Raw genomic sequence first — 20,426 nt, forward strand, 5'->3', positions numbered from 1 at the left:
AATAAATAAGTATTATCCGGAAATTTCACTAATAAAAGTAACCAAGAATGGAAAGATGCTTAAAGATCAGCTTCATTCATGTTAATTAAACCTCTGAATGAAATTGTAAAATTTTTACATAAATAATTAAACAAAAAAGAGGAGGCAGGTGGGCACAAAAATTAATTATATTTTTTATTAGATAGTTCATTTACAACTAAATACCAGCAGAATATTTTTGTAAACTTGGTGAAATAAATTTAAAAATTATTTTGCAAAAATTATTTAGAAGAAACCATCAAAGATAACTTGAATGTTGAAGGTGGGGATGGGGAATGAAGGAAGGAAAACTAACCCTATGCTATCACAGAACATTATACAAATCAATTGCCATCAGAAGAATGCTAGAGTGACTTATCTTTTCAAGTTTCTCTCTAACCCTGAAAATGTATCTTAAAATTGGAGTTCCTTGACCATGCTGGTTTCTGAAAATTCTCCCATCTCCTCCCCAGCCCCTTCCAGTATCCTCTTTACCCAGCAACAGACACTGTCAGCTCAGTTATTTCCCGGATTGGTTGAGCCTGGCTAGCCATGCCATTTCCTCTCTACCCCTTTTGGACATTTTTGGGTGATACAAGCCCACAATTTCAGAGTCTGTCTGCCTCCATCCAGCCCCAGTTCCTCATCACTGCTCCTGTGCTCTCTCACTGGTCATTGTAGACCCCACATTCCAAAGAGAGAATGTTCCAGAATAAAGCTCTGATCCTGAGAGCCCTCTCTCTGGCTTTCCTTCTGAGTCTCCAAGGAGCTGAGGCCATCAAGGGTGAGTGCTCAGGAGGACTGGAGACAGTGAGGGTGAGAGGTGGGGCAGGGCACTATGAATTGTTGCTTTAGGGTTAGAGATCTCAGGGACTCATTGATCCCTTTTCCTCCCTGTACCCTCTCTTTCTTCTTCACTCCCTTGATGAGGTTCTCCTTTGTTCCCTCTTGTCCTAATTGTAACAATAATAATAGCAGCCACTATTTACTAGATTATCTACTTAGTATCTTTCTTCATTTTCTCCTCACAACAATCTTCAAGGAAGATATTATTACTTCATTTTTGTGAAGAAAAAACTGAAACTCAGAATGATTAATACATTTCTGAGGTTATACACAAAGTCAAAGAGCCAAGGCTTAAACCCAGACTCGATTCTGATGATCATACTCTTCGCATTACCCCAGAATTCTGCACACGGTGACTTTCTAACTGAACCCTTCAGGGATCCCCTGCCCCTTGTACTACTCCTAGATCCCTCTCCTCCACTTCTTGTGTCTGCTTTTGAGGGACTCTGAGCTAATGGGTCCTGTGTGTGAGGAGAAAAATCCATAAGATCCTGTGTTCCTCCTCTCTCCCAGGATCCTAGGACCCTGCCAGGATCTTTGAGGGTACTTCAAATGCTTTTTTCTCCCAAGACAGAGGTGTTTCTATGTTTTTGTCAACCTTGTGATTCAGATCCTGAGTGACCCAGGGGACTGTTGCTGCTTTGAGAGACTTAGGCTTTGTACAGCCACAAGGGCTCAGCCAGGAATGTAAATTTTAGGGAACACTCTTTTCCTCTGCTGTCCCAAAAATCTAGTGATGTGAAGGGTTAGAGTCCTTTATATAAAAGCAGATCCCCAGAAGATGCACCGTGGTCCCATACAGTTTTTAGATATGGATTCTAGGGGATGGATAGAAGTTGAAGAGGAGATGAAACTAGAGAGAAAGAAGCACCTATTGCTCTGTTGATAATCATTTACGTTTTATTTTCAATGTTGTGTTATAATCAACATCATAAGGAACCTGCCTTCATACATGTATGAATACTTTTTAGAGTTTTCTATAGATATGATCAATTAATTTGGCTCTACCTTTAGTGCTTCTCTCCCTACTGGCTCCTCCCTCAACATATCAGCATGTTCTCTACCTAAAAAATGCAAACATAACAAATAAATAAAAGCCAGCTTTGCCTGAACTCTGCATCCTACCTTGGTGATACTCTCTGTGTGTCCACACCTTTGTAGCTAACTTCTTGGAGAAGTTCATAATTTTTTTTTACTTTGTTTTATTTTAATCAGTCCTCAACCTGCTGCATTCTGACTTCTGTCTCCAATACACGACTGAAGATACACTCTGATGGGTCTTCAATGACCGAAATAGAAACTCAAGCCCAGTGAGGACTTCTCAATGTCTGTCTGGCTTTAGTTCTTGATGACAGTTCCACCATAATCTAATTCTTTCTTATTTCTTCTTGGAACTTTTTAAATCCTCCTTTAACTTTGGCCATGTTTTTCTCCTATTTCTCTGGATCATCTTCATTCTCCTGTGAAATTGTCTCTTAATTTTCATGTTCTCCAGAGATGTATCCTCAGATTTCTGAAATTCTTATTTTATGCACTCTTCCTGGACAATCTCATCTAAACTTCAGCTACCACTGATGACTCAGTCCCAGTTCTCTGTCACTGACCCAAATCCCTCTCCTAAGAGCCAGGCATCATGTTCAACTGCTTACTGATCATTTCTACTTAGATCCCTTTTAGATGTCTTAAACTCAGTTTGCCCCAAATTGAACTAAACATTTTCTTCCCATCAGACCCTCTTCCTTTATTATCTCTTTAGATAATGGAATAAAGTTCATTGCACTGGCCAGTCTAGGAATGAAACAGTCATCTAGGACTCCTCTATCTCCCTTATCTCACCCCCATCCTATTACTCACGAGTTTCTACAGATTCTAATCTAATCCTTTTAATGCCATTCAAATTCATTCCTCTTCTCCCTTCCTTCTGCTGTGATGCTCATTATCACTCTTTTTATTCCTACAAGAGCTTCTGTTTTTTTCTCTAAACCAGGCTTCTCCCATCCATTCTGCACACTCCTACCACAGCCATGCTCCTAAATTATAAATCTGTTATGTCACCTTACTGTTTAAATTCCTTCAATAATTCCTTGTGGCTTTCAGGATAGCATTTAAACTCCTGAGCTTTCCATGCCAGGCCCACCATGATCTCACCCCTGCCTGTCTCTTCTCATCTACTCCTACTGTCCCATATCTGACCTAAGTTCCAATCAAATCGAAGACTTTGCATTTCTCTAAATATGTCACATGTCAAGCTGGGCCTACACTTTTTGAATATTCTTCTCCCTGTGTGAGAAATGGCTTTTTACCCTGTTTTCTGACTGTCTAAACTCAAGCAACACATTCTCCAGGAAAACTTCCCTAATGCCTTATTTGATTTTCCTGTCCTTCCTCTGTGTTCCTGATAGCACCTAGTGCATATCAGTATTTCTGAACTTATGGCAATGTGCATGCTGTTGTCTTTTTGCTTGTCTGTCTCCTTCAGGGGATTCTAAGAATCTCAAGGACATGAACAATGCCTTATTTTTATTTGAATCTCTAGTGTTTAACAATGTTTGATATATAGCAAGCTTATAATATTTTTTTGTCTGAGATGAGTGAAAATGATATTTAAAGGAAAATCATTATTCTCAATCTACCAGAACTTTAGACCTTAGAATTTGTGAAGAAGTTGAAACATAAAGCATCAAAAGAAGTACAAACTACATTCACGTTGGCAATTTTGTTCTCATAATTAGAGATTTTGTCTCTTTCTATTTTATCCTCTTTTCTGAAGGTGCTTCCTCTGTGTTTTTAAAACTGAGAAGGGCTGTAACTACCCTCGTGAAGAAATTATCTCCCTCCCACTGTAAATGTCCAAGCACAGAGTGGGTCACTGTATGTTAGAGCCGCTGTAGGGAAATCCATGAATATTACAGTTAGACAAGATAACCTCTAAAGTCCCCTTTCTCTCTTATTCATCTATTATTCCAAACCCCAAATGTCTCATATTTTCATTGCTTTATTTAATAATGACAGTTTTTCTGTTACTCTCTTGTTTGTTCCTATTTTTTATAAACTGATAAAGACTAAGAAACAAAATAACTTAAATCCCATAGGTCTTATAAACTGATAAAGATTAAGAAATTATATTTTTAATGGTTATATCTATAAAGATATGTAAAAACATTTGGGATCCCAGTAGCAAATAAACATGCAACATAGGAGGAGTCTGAACGTAGAGGTGAAAAATGCAGAATGTTATGGTTTCTCTTTTCTCTCTCACGGAATTGAAAAAAAAAAAAAGAAAGAAACAAAAGAACTTAAATTCCATAGGTATTTCAAACTCTGCAAAAACTTGTAGCTCTTTTAAAACAAAAATGAAAAGCTTTGGAACCATTGCCAAAATAACTGTTCTGAACTTTTGAATTTAATGTAACTAAAATGAAAAATCTTATAAAGAAAACTATACACCCTGCAGTTTAATGTTCATCAGTGAAATAGAAAATTAAATACTATAAATAGCACTACAACTTGAAAGATGTTTTCTTTTCCCCTCAATTTTCTACTTCCCCCTTTTTTCTCTTTAAGTAGGAAAAATAAAATTCTCCCAAGACTCTAAAAATAATTTTACATCTGTGGGCCTAGAAGAATTCTGAGATCGTTTGGGGAGAGGAAAAACTCTACTAGTTCCACCAATAGCTGTGTGGGCTTGAGCAAAATACTTAATCTCTCTGCATTTCCTCATTCATAAAATAGCATGCATGTGTTTGCTTCGTAGGGTTACTGTGACAATTAAATGAGTAAATATATGTACAGTACTTAGAACAGTATATGCTCAATAAATGTTACCTGTTAGCATTATTAATATTTCTCGAGAGCCAGGATGCATAGTATTTCAAAGACCTGGGAAGCATCTCAACTCCTCAATGATCCTCTTCTCTCATTTCATTCCTCCCTCATTTCCTTTTATATCTGCTCTTGTCTTCTCTGCATTATCTTCTTTTAGTGTTAATCCTTCTTCCCCCTATGTTCTTCCTTTGGCCTTTTTCCATCTGCCTTTTCTACATTAACAAATCATTGTCCATTTATGACCTCTGCCACTTACATATTCAAATTTACATTTTATCATCTTTGCCTACTTTCTTTCTTTATGCAGCAGACCATATATCAACTTATGAAGAGTTTGTACAGACACATAGACCTTCTGGAGAGTATATGTTTGAGTTTGATGAGGATGAGATGTTCTACGTGGATCTGGATAAGAAGGAGACTGTCTGGCATCTGCCGGAGTTTGGCCGAGCCTTTTCCTTTGAGGCTCAGGGTGGGCTGGCCAACATCGCCATAATGAAGAGCAATTTGAATGTCATGATCAAACGTTCCAACCACACCCAGGCCACCAGTGGTACTGTCTATCTTTGCTTCTTCCTCTGTAGCCCAACTGGGACGGGATGGGAGATTCTTCTGTCACATGCAGAGTGGGAGGGAGACCCAGGTGCCCACAGCTGAGTGACCCTCTTTCCCTGAGTGACCATGGCTCAGCCCAGTCCAGCTGAGAGTTTGGATCATCCTTATCCAAGAGAAAGGTTGAGCTGAGTGAGATTAATCAGTAGAATGAGATTCTTGCTCTGATTCAGAAACCCAGAGGTACCGTAAAGCCTGAGCCTGAGATATGTAAGATCCCAAAAGTGGAGCCTTTGTGATTCAGCCCAGACAGGGACTCACCAGGTCCCGTCTCCCCTCAGAGCCCCCCGAGGTGACCGTGTTTCCCAAGGAGCCTGTGGAGCTGGGTCGGCCCAACACCCTCATCTGCCACCTGGACAAGTTCTTCCCGCCGGTGCTCAACGTCACGTGGCTGCGCAACGGGCAGCCGGTCACCGAGGGTGTCGGGGAGAGCCTCTTCCTGCCCAGAACAGATTACAGTTTCCACAAGTTCCACTACCTGACCTTCGTGCCCTCAGCCGAGGACTTCTATGACTGCAAGGCGGAGCACTGGGGCCTGGACGAGCCGCTTCTCAAGCACTGGGGTAGGAAGACCCTTTCCCTCTCCACACCCTCCCTGGGACCCTCTACCCCCAGGACCTGGTGCCCTCGGCACCAACCTTCCCCACTCACCAGGTCTCAGTCCACTCCTTACCCTAACATGCCATCAAATGGTCTATAAGCTTCAACACCTGTACCTACCCCAGGCCAGCCCCACCTCTCCCTGCACCTTCTGATATCGTCTCTTTATTCTCTTCCCAGAGGCCCAGGAGCCCATCCAGATGCCTGAGACGACGGAGACTGTGGTCTGTGCCCTGGGCCTGGCGGTGGGGCTGGTGGGCATCATTGCTGGCACCACCCTCATCACAAGGGCTCTGCGATCCAGCAGTGACCCCCGGGCCCGGGGGCCCCTGTGAGTTATTCTGTGGGCAGGGACCGTAGGATAACATCAGAGGAAAAGATGTTGGAGTCTGGGATCTGTGGTATATAAGGAGGGGAAGAAGAATTCAATATGATCAGTGTACACTGATCTCTTATAGGGTTAAAAGCATTGAGCTGCATAATAATAAAAATAATACTGATAATTTCTCAAGTAATGACTATGTTAGGCACTATTCTGAGTACTTTGCATTTATTAACTCATTTTTCTCCACAGTACTAATATTGTCATCATTTTACACATGTGCGGTACCAGGCACAGAAACGTTGAGCAATTTGACCAAGATCACACAGCTAGGAGGTAGTGTGTGAGCTAGTGTTCAAATTCAAGACTGTTTGCTTAACCACTACCCTATACTTCCTCTTTAGTTTGTGAAGGAAATGACCAAGTCCAAACTCTCAAGGCACCCATAGTCTAGTAGTGGAGGCAGATAGACATTTCTGTATATAATTATAGCACAGCATGAGAGACAGTTTGGTTGCTATCTCCACTGAAAACCACTGGGATTCACTGAGTGGCAAAGCTCATACAAACTCTCCTTCCGGGGTTCTATAGTTTCTTATTTATCATGGTACTTGCCACATTTTATCTATTTAGCTCTTTTGTAATTCTCTTCCCATTAGTGTTTTTTCCACGGTGATGAGCACATCTTATTCATGATTACTGTTTTTATTTTTCTGCTGGACCTCAGGTGCAGAGAGTGAAGTCAAGCATCCTCAGTCCTTGCAAGTTCTGCTCTTGATTTACTTGCTCTATTCTACCCTCTGTCCCCACTCCCATTTCTAATCTTTACTCAGAACCCACAAGTAAATGGTCTAATGGATTTGACACATTTCCTTTTATTTGTATATATCCTAATATAATGTAATAGTATTGTTTAGTGTACATGTATTTTTAATGGGCCAAAGTAGTATTATGGATGTAATTCTGCAATCTAGCCTATTGCTTTAGCTGTTCCATGCTTGTCCGCTTATCTGTATTCCCCCTGCGACACCTGGATTGCCTCTAGCTCCCCATTATTGCAAACAGTGTTTATGTTCCCATACAAATATGCGTCTACAGAACTTACGTACCCTAGAAAGGAGTTGCTGGGTCATTGGAATGCAACTTCTTAATTTGGCAATGTACTGCTCAGCTGCTCACCAGAATGGCTGTACTCATCTGTATTTCCCCCAGCAGTACCTGCAATTTTCTGCAACTCTTAAATCCACCTCAACATTGGACATTATCCAGTTTTCTAATTTCATATGACGAAAAGAATATATTATTGCTGTTTAATTTGCATTTATTTAATTATTTGTGATTGAACTATCTTCTAGATTTGCTAGCCACTTGCGATTCCTCTTCCGTGAATTTCCAGTTTATAGTCTTGCTCATTTTTCTGCTTTGGGCTCCTGTCTTTTCCTTATTGATTTGCAGTAGTTACCTGTATAGACTTGCTACTAGTCCTTTGTCAGTTTTAAGCATTGCAAATGTTTTCTCCTAATTTGACTTCTGGCAACTTCCTCCTTGGTATCCTTTATTAAACAGAAATCTTTAATAGTTTCATAATCAAACCTATAAATATTTTATTTTATGCTTCTGTTTTTGAAATTTGAGATTATGGAGTTTTCCCATGCTCAAGTCTCAAAGTTGCTCCCTTGCAATATCTTCTCTCGTTTTAAATTTCACATTTAGTTAATATATCTGGGATACACCGTAGTGTTTGATGTTAAATGGGGATCAAGTTTTATTTTTCTCCATACACTGGGTCAGTTTTCCCAACACTAGTATATGGTTTACCTTTTCTCCATAGGTTCGTGGAGCCCCTTTATTATATATAAAGTTCCATTATAAATGGATCCGTGTTTGAGCTCTATTTTGTTCATTGCTCTATTTGTCTCTTCTTGTGCCAGTATCCTAGTGTTTTGATTACTACGACTTTGTAATATGTCTTAACAGCTTGCACAAGTTCCCTCAGTTGCCATTAATTTAAGAATCATGTTATTTTATTTATCCCTTTTGAGTTTTCTTAAACTAACCAATATCCCTCCTCTCCCTTCCCCATGAAAACAATCCAACGTACGCTGTATATGCTCTCATGTCCCTTTTGATCTCAGCCTCATACACCTGACCTGCCTTCTTCCACCATCTTGATATTGACTAGAAATAGACTCTAATCAATTTCTTTCTGGATTATTATGGATACCAATAAACAATATGTATTAAGTTGTTTAATAGCTCTTACTTTTCATATCTTTTACAGCTTATCCTGAAATGATTTCTTTTCTTATTTGAACACTTCCTTCAAGAGTGAATCTTTGGGTAATAAGTCTTCTGAAGCCTTGTATTCCTGAAAATATCTTTTTTTTGCACCTTCACATTTAAATAAAAACTTTCCAGGAAATAAAATAGGGTTCAAATTTCTTTTGCTCCAGTACTTTGAAAATATTTATGCATAATTTTCTTGCATCTACTGTCTGCTGTCAGTCTGATTCTTGTCTTCATTAGTAGATGATTTGTTCTTTCTCTTGGGACATTTCCAGAACTTTCTCATCACCTTTGATGTTATTAAGTTTAACTACAATGAATGTATGTAAGGTTTTTCTCTTATTTCTCCTCTTTGAAACTCTATGAACACTTTTTTTTTTATAATAATAATGCATTTATTCCACATATTCTTTTTTTCCAGAATTTACATTTTTTTATGAGAGAAGTTGTAGGTTTACAGAAAAATTACACATCAAATACAGAGTTCTCATATATCAGCCTATTATTAACATCTTGCATTAGTGTGGTACATTTGTTAAAATTCATGAAAGAACATTTTATAATTGTGCTATTACCTATAGCCCATTCTTTACAATAGGGTTTACTCTTTGTGTTATATAATTCTAAGGTTTTTAAAAAATTTTTTATTCTACTAGCATATATGCAATCTCAGGCATGTGGCATTGAGGAGTGTTTATTTAAATAAGGTATGTGTTTTCTTTTCATCAGCATGGAATAACTCAGTGTAAGGGTTAAAAGAAAAAAGTAATTAGCAGTACATCCCCTATTACTATGGTAACTATTTGAAACTTTGTTTCTCTAAATATTTGCTTGAACTCCAGATGTTTATGTTTTTAGCTTTTATTTTAATTATAAGTCACACATGCCAGCATTTCTCATGCTTATACTGCATTTTTTTTTGCCTGAGTGTTCTTTTTTTTTTAAAATCATTTTATTGAGATATATTCACATACCACGCAGTCATACAAAACAAATCGTACTTTCGATTGTTTACAGTACCATTACATAGTTGTACATTCATCACCTAAATCAATCCCTGACACCTTCATTAGCACACACACAAAAATAACAAGAATAATAATTAGAGTGAAAAAGAGCAATTGAAGTAAAAAAGAACACTGGGTACCTTTGTCTGTTTGTTTCCTTCCCCTATTTTTCTACTCATCCATCCATAAACTAGACAAAGTGGAGTGTGGTCCTTATGGCTTTCCCAATCCCATTGTCACCCCTCATAAGCTACATTTTTATACATCTGTCTTCGAGATTCATGGGTTCTGGGTTGTAGTTTGATAGTTTCAGGTATCCACCACCAGCTACCCCAATTCTGTAGAACCTAAAAAGGGTTGTCTAAAGTGTGCGTAAGAGTGCCCACCGGAGTGACCTCTTGGCTCCTTTTGGAATCTCTCTGCCACTGAAGCTTATTTCATTTCCTTTCACATCCCCCTTTTGGTCAAGAAGATGTTCTCCGTCTCACGATGCCGGGTCTACATTCCTCCCCGGGAGTCATATTCCACGTTGCCAGGGAGATTCACTCCCCTGGGTATCTGATCCCACGTAGGGGGGAGGGCAGTGATTTCACCTTTCAAGTTGGCTTAGCCAGAGAGAGAGGGCCACATCTGAGCAACAAAGAGGCATTCAGGAGGAGACTCTTAGGCACAAATATAGGGAGGCTTAGCCTCTCCTTTGCAGCAACCATCTTCCCAAGGGTAAAACTTATGGTAGAGGGCTCAACCCATCAAACCACCAGTCTCCTATGTCTGTGGTCATGTTAGCAACCATCGAGGTGGGGTAGGCGAATACCCCTGCATTCTCCACAGGCTCCTCGAGGGGGCACTACATCATTTTTTTTCCTTGTTTTTCTTTCTTTCTTTTTTTTTTTTTAACTTTCCCTTCTTTTTTAAATCAACTGTATGAAAAAAACAGTTAAAAAGAAAACAAACATACAATAAAAGAACATTTCAAAGAGACCATAACAAGGGAGTAAGAAAAAGACAACTAACCTAAGATAACTGCTTAACTTCCAACATGTTCCTACTTTACCCCAAGAAAGTTACATAATATAGCAACCTTTCTGTGAACTTGTTCCTACTATATCCATCAGAAATTAACAGACCATAGCCATTTCTGGGCATCCCCAGAACGTTAAAAAGCTTATCTGTTCTTCTTGGATTATTGTTCCCCCTTCCTTAATTACTCTCTACTGCTAGTTCCCCTACATTCTGCATTATAAACCATTTGTTTTACATTTTTGAAAGTTCACATTAGTGGTAGCATATAATATTTCTCTTTTTGTGCCTGGCTTATTTCACTCAGCATTATGTCTTCAAGGTTCGTCCATGTTGTCATATGTTTCACGAGATCGTTCCTTCTTACTGACGCGTAGTATTCCATCGTGTGTATATACCACATTTTATTTATCCACTCATCTGTTGAAGGACATTTAGGTTGTTTCCATCTCTTGGCAATTGTGAATAATGCTGCTATGAACATTGGCGTGCAGATATCTGTTCGTGTCACTGCTTTCCGATCTTCCGGGTATATAACGAGAAGTGCAATCGCCGGATCGAATGGTAGCTCTATATCTAGTTTTCTAAGGAACTGCCAGACTGACTTCCAGAGTGGCTGAACCATTATACAGTCCCACCAACAGTGAATAAGAGTTCCAATTTCTCAACATCCCTTCCAGCATTTGTAGTTTCCTGTTTGTTTAATGGCAGCCATTCTAACCGGTGTTAGATGGTATCTCATTGTGGTCTTAATTTGCATCTCTCTAATAGCTAGTGAAGCTGAACATTTTTTCATGTGTTTCTTGGTCATTTGTATTTCCTCTTCAGAGAACTGTCTTTTCATATCTTTTGCCCATTTTATAATTGGGCTGTCTGTACTATTGTCATTGAGTTGTAGGATTTCTTTGTATATGCAAGATATCAGTCTTTTGTCAGATACATGGTTTCCAAAAATTTTTTCCCATTGAGTTGGCTGCCTCTTTACCTTTTTGAGAAATTCCTTTGAGGTGCAGAAACTTCTAAGCTTGAGGAGTTCCCATTTATCTATTTTCTCTTTTGTTGCTTGTGCTTTCGGTGTAAAGTCTAGGAAGTGGCCGCCTAATACAAGGTCTTGAAGATGTTTTCCTACATTATCTTCTAGGAGTTTTATGGTACTTTCTTTTATATTGAGATCTTTGGTCCATTTTGAGTTAATTTTTGTGTAGGGGGTGAGGTAGGGGTCCTCTTTCATTCTTTTGGATATGGATATCCAACTCTCCCAGCCCCATTTGTTGAAAAGACCATTATGACTCAGTTCAGTGACTTTGGGGGCCTTATCAAAGATCAGTCGGCCATAGATCTGAGGGTCTATCTCTGAATTGCCAGTTCGATTCCATTGATCTATATGTCTATCTTTGTGCCAGTACCATGCTGTTTTGGCAACTGTGGCTTCATAATAACCTTCAAAGTCAGGGAGTGTAAGTCCTCCCACTTCGTTTTTCTTTTTTAGAGTGTCTTTAGCAATTTGAGGCATCTTCCCTTTCCAAATAAATTTGATAACTAGCTTTTCCAAGTCTGCAAAGTAGGTTGTTGGAATTTTGATTGGGATTGCATTGAATCTGTAGATGAGTTTGGGTAGAATTGACATCTTAATGACATTTAGTCTTCCTATCCATGAACATGGAATATTTTTCCATCTTTTAAGGTCCCCTTCTATTTCTTTTAGTAGAATTATGTAGTTTTCTTTGTATAGGTCCTTTACATCTTTGGTTAAGTTTATTCCTAGGTACTTGATTTTTTTAGTTCCTATTGAAAATGGTATCTTTTTCTTGAGTGTCTCTTCAGTTTGTTCATTTCTAGCATGTAGAAACATTACTGACTTATGTGCATTAACCTTGTATCCCGCTACTTTGCTAAATTTCTTTATTAGCTCTAGTAGCTGTATCGTCGATTTCTCAGGGTTTTCTAGATATAAGATCATATCATCTGCAAACAATGACAGTTTTACTTCTTCTTTTCCAATTTGGATGCCTTTTATTTCTTTGTCTTGCTGGATTGCCCTGGCTAGCACTTCCAGCACAATGTTGAATAACAGTGGTGACAGCAGGCATCCTTGTCTTGTTCCTGATCTTAGAGGGAAGGCTTTCAGTCTCTCACCATTGAGTACAATGCTGGCTGTGGGTTTTTCATATATGCTCTTTATCATGTTGAGGAAGTTTCCTTCAATTCCTACCTTTTGAAGTGTTTTTATCAAAAACGGATGTTGGATTTTGTCAAATGCTTTTTCAGCATCTATTGAGATGATCAATTGATTTTTCCCTTTTGACTTGTTAATCTGTTGTAATACATTGATTGATTTTCTTATGTTGAACCATCCTTGCATGCCTGGAATGAACCCCACTTGGTCATGGTGTATGATTTTTTTAATGTGTCTTTGGATTCGATTTGCAAGTATTTTGTTGAGGATTTTTGCATCTGTATTCATTAGGGAGATTGGCCGGTAGTTTTCCTTTTTTGTAGCATCTTTGCCTGGTTTTGGTATTAGATTGATGTTAGCTTCATAAAATGAGTTAGGTAGTGTTCCATTTTCTTCAATGTTTTGAAAGAGTTTGAGTAAGATTGGTGTCAGTTCTTTCTGGAAAGTTTGGTAGAATTCCCCTGTGAAGCCATCTGGCCCTGGGCATTTATTTGTGGGAAGATTTTTGATGACTGATTGGATCTCTTTGCTTGTGATGGGTTGGTTGAGGTCTTCTATTTCTTCTCTGGTCAGTCTAGGTTGTTCATATGTTTCCAGGAAATTGTCCATTTCTTCTACATTATCCAGTTTGTTGCCATACAGTTGTTCATAGTATCCTCTTATAATTTTTTTAATTTCTTCAGGATCTGCAGTTATGTCACCTTTTTTATTCATTATTTTGTTTATATGGGTCTTCTCTCTTTTTGATTTTGTCAGTCTAGCTAGGGGCTTGTCAATCTTGTTGATCTTCTCAAAGAACAAACTTTTGGTGATATTTATCCTCTCTTTTGTTTTTTTGTTCTCTATGTCATTTATTTCTGCTTGAATCCTTGTGATTTCTTTTCTTGTACTTGGTTTAGGATTGGTTTGCTGTTCATTTTCTAGCTTCTTCAGTTGATCCATTAGTTCTCTGATTTTGGCTCTTTCTTCCTTTTTAATATATGCGTTTAGTGCTATAAATTTCCCCCTTAGCACTGCTTTTGCTACATCCCATAGGTTTTGGTATGTTGTGTTCTCATTTTCATTCGTCTGTATATATTTAGCAATTTCTCTTGCTATTTCTTCTTTAACCCACTGATTGTTTAGGAGTGTGTTGTTTAACCTCCAGGTATTTGCGAATTTTCTAAGTCTCTGATGGTTATTGACTTCTAATTGTATTCCATTGTGGTCAGAGAATGTGCTTTGAATAATTTCAATCTTTTTAAATTTATTGAGGCTTGTTTTATGTCCCAGCATATGATCTATTCTGGAGAAAGTTCCATGAGCACTAGAAAAGTATGTGTATCCTGGTGATTTGGGATGTAATGTCCTGTATATGTCTGTTAAATCTAATTCATTTATCAGATTGTTTTGGTTTTCAATTTCCTTATTGGTCTTCTGTCTGGTTGATCTATCTATAGGAGAGAGTGATGTGTTGAAGTCTCCCACAATTATTGTGGAAACATCGATTGCTTCCTTTAGTTTTGCCAGTGTTTCTCTCATGTATTTTGTGGCACCTTGATTGGGTGCATAGACATTTACGATTGTTATTTCTTCTTGCTGAATTGCCCCTTTTATTAGTATGTAGTGGCCTTCTTTGTCTCTCAAAACATCCCTGCATTTGAAGTCTATTTTATCTGAGATTAATATTGCTACACCTGCTTTCTTTTGGCTGTAACTTGAATGAAATATTTTTTTCCATCCTTTCACTTTCAGTTTCTTTGTGTCCCTGTGTCTAAGATGAGTCTCTTGTATGCAACATATTGATGGTTCATTTTTTTGATCCATTCTGTGAATCTATATCTTTTAATTGGGGAGTTTAATCCATTTACATTCAACGTTATAACCGTGAAGGCATTTCTTGAATCAGCCATCTTATCCTTTGGTTTATGTTTGTCATATTTTTCCCCTCTCTCTATTAATATCCTTTATTGTACCCATACCGAATCTCTTTAGTACTGAACCTTTCTCCAAGTCTCTCTGTCCTTTCTTTGTTTCTCTGTCTGTAGGGCTCTCTTTAGTATCTCCAGTAGGGCAGGTCTCTTGTTAGCAAATTCTCTCAGCATTTGTTTGTCTGTGAAAAATTTAAGCTCTCCCTCAAATTTGAAGGAGAGCTTTGCTGGATAAAGTATTCTTGGCTGGAAATTTTTCTCACTCAGAATTTTAAATATATCGTGCCACTGCCTTCTTGCCTCCATGGTGGCTGCTGAGTAGTCACTACTTAGTCTTATGCTGTTTCCTTTGTATGTGGTGAATTGCTTTTCTCTTGCTGCTTTCAGAACTTGCTCCTTCTCTTCTGTGTTTGACAGTGTGATCAGTATATGTCTCGGAGTGGGTTTATTTGGATTTATTCTATTTGGGGTTCGCTGAGCATTTATGATTTGTGTATTTATGTTGTTTAGAAGATTTGTGAAGTTTTCCCCAACAATTTCTTTGAATACTCTTCCTAGACCTTTACCCTTTTCTTCCCCTTCTGGGACACCAATGAGTCTTATATTTGGACATTTCATAATATCTATCATATCCCTGAGGTTCATTTCGATTTTTTCAATTTTTTCCCCATTCTTTCTTTTATGCTTTCATTTTCCATTCTGTCATCTTCGAGGTCACTGATTCGTTGTTCAACTTCCTCTAGTCTTGTACTATGAGTGTCCAGAATCTTTTTTATTTGGTCAACAGTTTCTTTAATTTCCATAAGATCATCCATTTTTTTATTTAGTCTTGCAATGTCTTCTTTATGCTTTTCTAGGGTCTTCTTGATTTCCTTTGTCTCCCGTACTATGGTCTCATTGTTCATCTTTAGTTCTTTGAGTAGCTGCTCTAGGTGCTGTGTCTCTTCTGGTCTTTTGATTTGGGTGCTTGGGCTTGGGTCATTCATATCGTCTGGTTTTTTCATATGCTTTATAATTTTCTGTTGTTTTTGGCCTTGTGGCATTTGCTGAACTTGATAGGGTTGTTTTAGGATTTGTAGACCAATTGAAGTCCTTATGTCTAATTTATCAGATCTACAGCTTCGTGGAGTACACTTTCTCTAACTAACCAGCAGGTGGCGTCCACGAGCCACCTGTTCTCCACAAGCCAGTTCTCCCCTGCTTAGCCTTTTTGGTGAGTGGGGGAGTGAGTCTTGTGGGGTCCAACTGGTGTACCAAGCTTGCGTGTGTAGTTGGTGTTGCCTGCCCTGTATATGGGGCGTGTTTCTGGGCAGTCAGGGACGGGGGGTGGCTCTAACAATCAAATCTCCCTGGTGATCCTAGAGTTTTAAAGCTGCTGCAATAGTCTAATCCTTCAGTTCAGTCCTGCCACAGTTTGTCTCTGCCACTGACCCATAAGTCCTTGGTATTGGCGTATGGCTCCTGAGACTTGCAAGTGGGCCCCTCTTCCAGGCCGTGCACCCCGGGTCCTCTGTTGAGGGATGACTGTGCTATGTCACAGGTGAGTGCCGTCCCCCCAGGGCAGTTCTGGGCTGCTGGGCTGTGTAGGGAGGCTCCCAGTCTGCTGAAATGATGGCTGAATGGGGCTTTGTTAATTCACACTGCTCTACCTTCCCAACTCTGGGACAATCAGCTGAGGTTGCAGGGAAGGCTAATGTCCACGGCCAGTTTTGTGGTGTGTGCCTGTTATTTGAAGCCCTTCCGTCACACTGGGTTGTCTGGGGCAGCTCTGGGCTATGGGGCTGGCGATGGGCAGGAGTGTTTCCTGTCCACCAGGATGATGGCTGTGAGCAGACACCCCCCTTTTCTTGGGAAGTTGTGGTGTTTAGTGAATTTTCTCAGCCACTGGATTATTGCCTTTTGTCTCAGAGCTCTCCTAGTTCTGCTCTTGACTTGACCTGCCCAAATTGCAAGTCTTTGAAGCTTTGTGTATTGGACTTCTTAGAGTAATTGTTTTAGAAAAAGAGAAAAGGATTAAAAAAAAAAAAAAAGGGTCCTCCTCAGAGATCTAATGGGTTATTGAAATGCTAAGAGACAAAGCAACCAGGGCCATTAAGGAAAGGTCCACAGGGCAGAGAGATCAGCTTTTCTTCGGGATTTGCATATGCGCCTTAGGGCCTGAGCTCAGGCCTGAGCTCTGCCTTTCCCCTTTCTATGTTCACCAGAACTCCAAAAATCCTCCGCTTTTATTTTGGAGTTTTTCGTGTTGTTTTTTTTCTATGCCTTTCTCCTCTCTGCTGGGCTGGCTGCTCTCAGATTCTCTGGTGTCTGGTCTCAGTCTATCTATGGTTGGAGTTGGATCAGCAGAATGAGTTTCCGATAAGGGCTGCCACTGCAGTTCTCCCTTCTCCTTCCCGGAGCTGACAGCCCCTCCTCCCACGGGACTGAGCCTGGCAGGGAGGGGCGCGGGTCCCCTGGCCACAAAAACTTACAGATTTCGCTGATCTCAGCAGTTCCGCGTTTTCATGAGTGTTGTATGAAGTATGCCCAAAGTCAGATTGCTCTGTGGTGTCCAGTCCACGCAGTTCCTGGCTTTCTACCTACTTTCCTGGAGGAGTAACTAAAACATACAGCTCACCAGTCTGCCATCTTGTCCTGCCTCTTGCATTTCTTATATCTAATATTTCAAGCTTGGTCATTTTTTAACTTTGGGTTACTTTCATATCAACAATATTTGCCCTTTTTTCAGACAATATATTCTGCTTATTTTGAAATCTTGATGTTTGTTTCATCAATTCCTATCTATGTGGTATGGGTTTTTGAATTTTTCTGTCTTTTTTTTTTTTTGCGGTATGTGTTCTATTGATATGTTTAATTATTTTGCCCTCTAAGCTCATGTTATTACTTACCCTGTCTAGCAATATATTTGGAGGGAGAGACTGTAGCCTTTTGTGAGCCCCTTCCTAGTGAATTTAAGGAGATGGGTGATAATGAATCCCAGAGTAGAGGCGTCTCAGGCATCAGAGAGCCATCACTGACTGCCCCCTGGTATGAGTAGCCTGTATCTCACACCTGCAGGCTTTACTATTACCCTGATATTATCCTGCCAACAACGTGAGGCTTGGTGTGCTGCTGATTTATGTCTCACAAAGGCAGTGAGGCAGGCAGTGATTCTCCAGAGGCAAAGTGGGAGAGAGGCAAGAGCAAAACTTAAAAGCTCCAAGAAGTTACGCCGCTGCTGTAACTAGCTTTGGGCCAAATCAGTTCCTGCCCCTGCCTCGTCTAGCCCCTGCCCCCTGCACACTAGTTCACAACGGCCTGTGATCTCTCCAGATGTTTCATTTAGTTTTATGTTGGTTCCTTATATTCAGGCTTCCTTTGCTCTTTTATAATTTTGCCATAGAGATTTGTGTGGGGAAGAAATGAGGAATTCTTGTTGGTTTGCCATCTTGTCATGAATCAGAAGCCCCCTCATATTCATCTACATACCTGTAAAATCTAGCACATGTCCTGGCATATTGACAAGTGTCTGTTGACTTACTGAGCATATTATTAATTCATCCAATATGTATTTATTGAGTACTTGCTTTGTCCAAGGCTCTTTGCTGGGCTTGCAGATTTTATAAACAAAAATTTCCTGTGAACAGAGAATACAAAAATAGAAAACAATTATTAGAACATAGTATGGCAAATGTTATAATTAAAGTATTACTTGGAGCCTTGGCAAGGTGAAAGAAAGACCTCCAGGATAAGTAAATGCATAAAACTTGGTAAATAGTAAAAAATAGTCAGGAAAAGAAAGGAAAAGCATTGAGGCAGAAAGAAAAACACATAGAAAGAAACAGAAGTTCAAAAGAACATAATTCATTCAAGGAGTTGAGCATGGTTATAAAGAAGGATGTATATTGGGGCATGACAGAAAGCTGAAGAGGAAGGCAGGAAACCTTTTATAAGGTCTTTATATACCATGTATGCTCTGCTTTGAATTTTATACGGAAATTAATTGTGAGGCCACTGAGGGATTCTAAGTAGAATGACATGATAATCTTAAACATTTGTTGAATATTTACTGAGGATGCTTCTACACTTTTTATAGATGTAATGTCATTTAATCTTCTCAACAATCCTTTTAGATAGGCTCTACTATTATTTCTAGTTTACAAAGAAGACCCTGATTTTGAAACCATAACTTCTCCAAGATCACAGATCTAGTAATTTATGGAATTGGAATTGGAATTTGAAAGGCTGGCAGGCAATCTAAAGTATAACTGTGGATATTTTTATCAGGCATGATGAAATTTACTTATAAAATGATGACACTGGTGGTAACATAGATGCTAATGGTTGTGAAAAATAGTAAAACATGTATTACAACAATGGCAGAGTGCATATACAGGAGAAGACAGATTTGAGAGATACATCAGAGTTGGAATTAATAGGATTTTTCATTGACTGGATACAGGTTCCCATCTTAAGTATAAAATAAATGATTGTGCCATTTATTAAGATAATCAATAGAAGAGCAGAGGTGGGTTTGGGGAAAAAATAAAGAGCTTAATTTTGGACATGCTGGGTTGGCGCTGTCTGTTACACAACTAAGTGGGGAGTTCAGTAAGTAATTGGAAATGGGTGTCCAAAGTTTAGTAGAGGAGTCTAGGATTGAGATAAATAACTTTGGCAATAATCCACATATAGATGGGTCATTGTTAAAGGTATGGCAAAGGACGAAATTGTCCAAAGAGATTGTTTAGAATGAGAAAAATAGAATGAGAAGAGTACTGGTTAATGTCAGGCTTTGAGAGGAATTATAGAAAGCAGAGCAGGTACTGAAGTGAGGCAAGTAAGGCATCACTTTGAGTGGAAAATTTAAGGGGGCACCAAAAACTAAGTACACAAGATAAATGGTAAGTCAATGTGTTATTTTTTAAAAATCCAATTTACACAAAAATCCATGATCAACAAAATATAGAAAGAGAAGTATTCAAAGAAAATAGAAAAAGCAGCGGCAGAAGAATTAGGAGAATGTATTAACATATAAGCCAAGGGAGTAAAGATTTTCAGGAACAAGAAAATACTGTGTAGTGTCAAATGTTCTGTAAGAGCCAGCTGAAAAAGTATACATTGGTTTTTGGAATCCATTCAAAGAGCAGTTTTATAGAGTGTGACAATTATCCTTCCTTCACTGTTATCATCCCAGAGTTGAGCTTTTTCTGTCACCTCAGTGATTTGGTCCCTCCCCTTCTCAGGATATTTGGAGTCTTGAAACATTTGGGGTTCCCCTCAAGCCAGCCCCCATCGCTTTAGGGTTCTCCTTGCTTCTGCACACGTGAAGGACAGCGGCACGTGCAGGGATGAGCACCTTCTCCTAGGGCCTGGACAGGGGAGGGAAAGGGGGAGTAGGTATAAAGGAAGTGGGGAAGGTGGGCTTGAGCCTTGAGTCCTGAACCCAAGGATAACAGTAACTGTGTGTGTCTTGTTGCAGGTGAAAATAATTCTGTAAAGAAGACCTGGCAGAGATCTGAATTCCAGCTGCCCTGCGAACTTCAGTCTTAACTTCCCTTCTTACTGCCTTCTTGTGCTCTCTACCATGACTTACTTGCTGATTCCTTCAAGTCCAAAGTCTTTTTTTTTTTTTGTGACCTTAAAGCACCCAACCCCTAGAAAATTCCTAAAACAAAGAAGGTTATCAATGTTGATGTTTTGTAGCACTGGTGAGGAGATGATCCCCTCACCGGACTCCCCATCCCCTCATCTCCTTTGAAGAACTCTCCACTGCACCCTTCTTGAGAATTCCCCAAGACCAATAAATCCTTCAGTATTTCAGA

General features: G+C 39.3%; 1 protein-coding gene across 2 annotated transcripts; it reads left to right on the forward strand.

Annotated features, from left to right (window-relative positions):
• The first annotated feature begins 622 nt into the window (after positions 1 to 622).
• LOC119539988 (HLA class II histocompatibility antigen, DP alpha 1 chain) lies at positions 623 to 20,426 on the forward strand. Of its 2 annotated transcripts, none has more exons than XM_037843932.1 (5): positions 623 to 802; positions 5,000 to 5,242; positions 5,583 to 5,864; positions 6,082 to 6,232; positions 20,084 to 20,426. In XM_037843932.1, exons 1-5 carry the CDS (start codon positions 721 to 723, stop codon positions 20,085 to 20,087), a joined length of 762 nt encoding a protein of 253 aa, XP_037699860.1. In that variant the 5' UTR covers positions 623 to 720; the 3' UTR covers positions 20,088 to 20,426. The 2 variants fall into 2 exon arrangements, with proteins under 2 accessions (XP_037699860.1, XP_037699859.1); XM_037843931.1 differs by having other exon boundaries at positions 624 to 802; positions 4,997 to 5,242.

Source organism: Choloepus didactylus, chromosome 7, assembly GCF_015220235.1.
Source record: "Choloepus didactylus isolate mChoDid1 chromosome 7, mChoDid1.pri, whole genome shotgun sequence".
NCBI lineage: Eukaryota > Metazoa > Chordata > Mammalia > Pilosa > Megalonychidae > Choloepus > Choloepus didactylus.

Coding starts and splice junctions, on each gene's coding strand:
- LOC119539988 (XM_037843931.1), top strand. CDS start 721: ATGTTCCAGAATAAAGCTCTGATCCTGAGAGCCCTCTCTCTGGCTTTC. Junction 5,243..5,582: donor CCACACCCAGGCCACCAGTG/GTACTGTCTATC, acceptor GTCTCCCCTCAG/AGCCCCCCGAGGTGACCGTG. Junction 5,865..6,081: donor GCCGCTTCTCAAGCACTGGG/GTAGGAAGACCC, acceptor TTCTCTTCCCAG/AGGCCCAGGAGCCCATCCAG.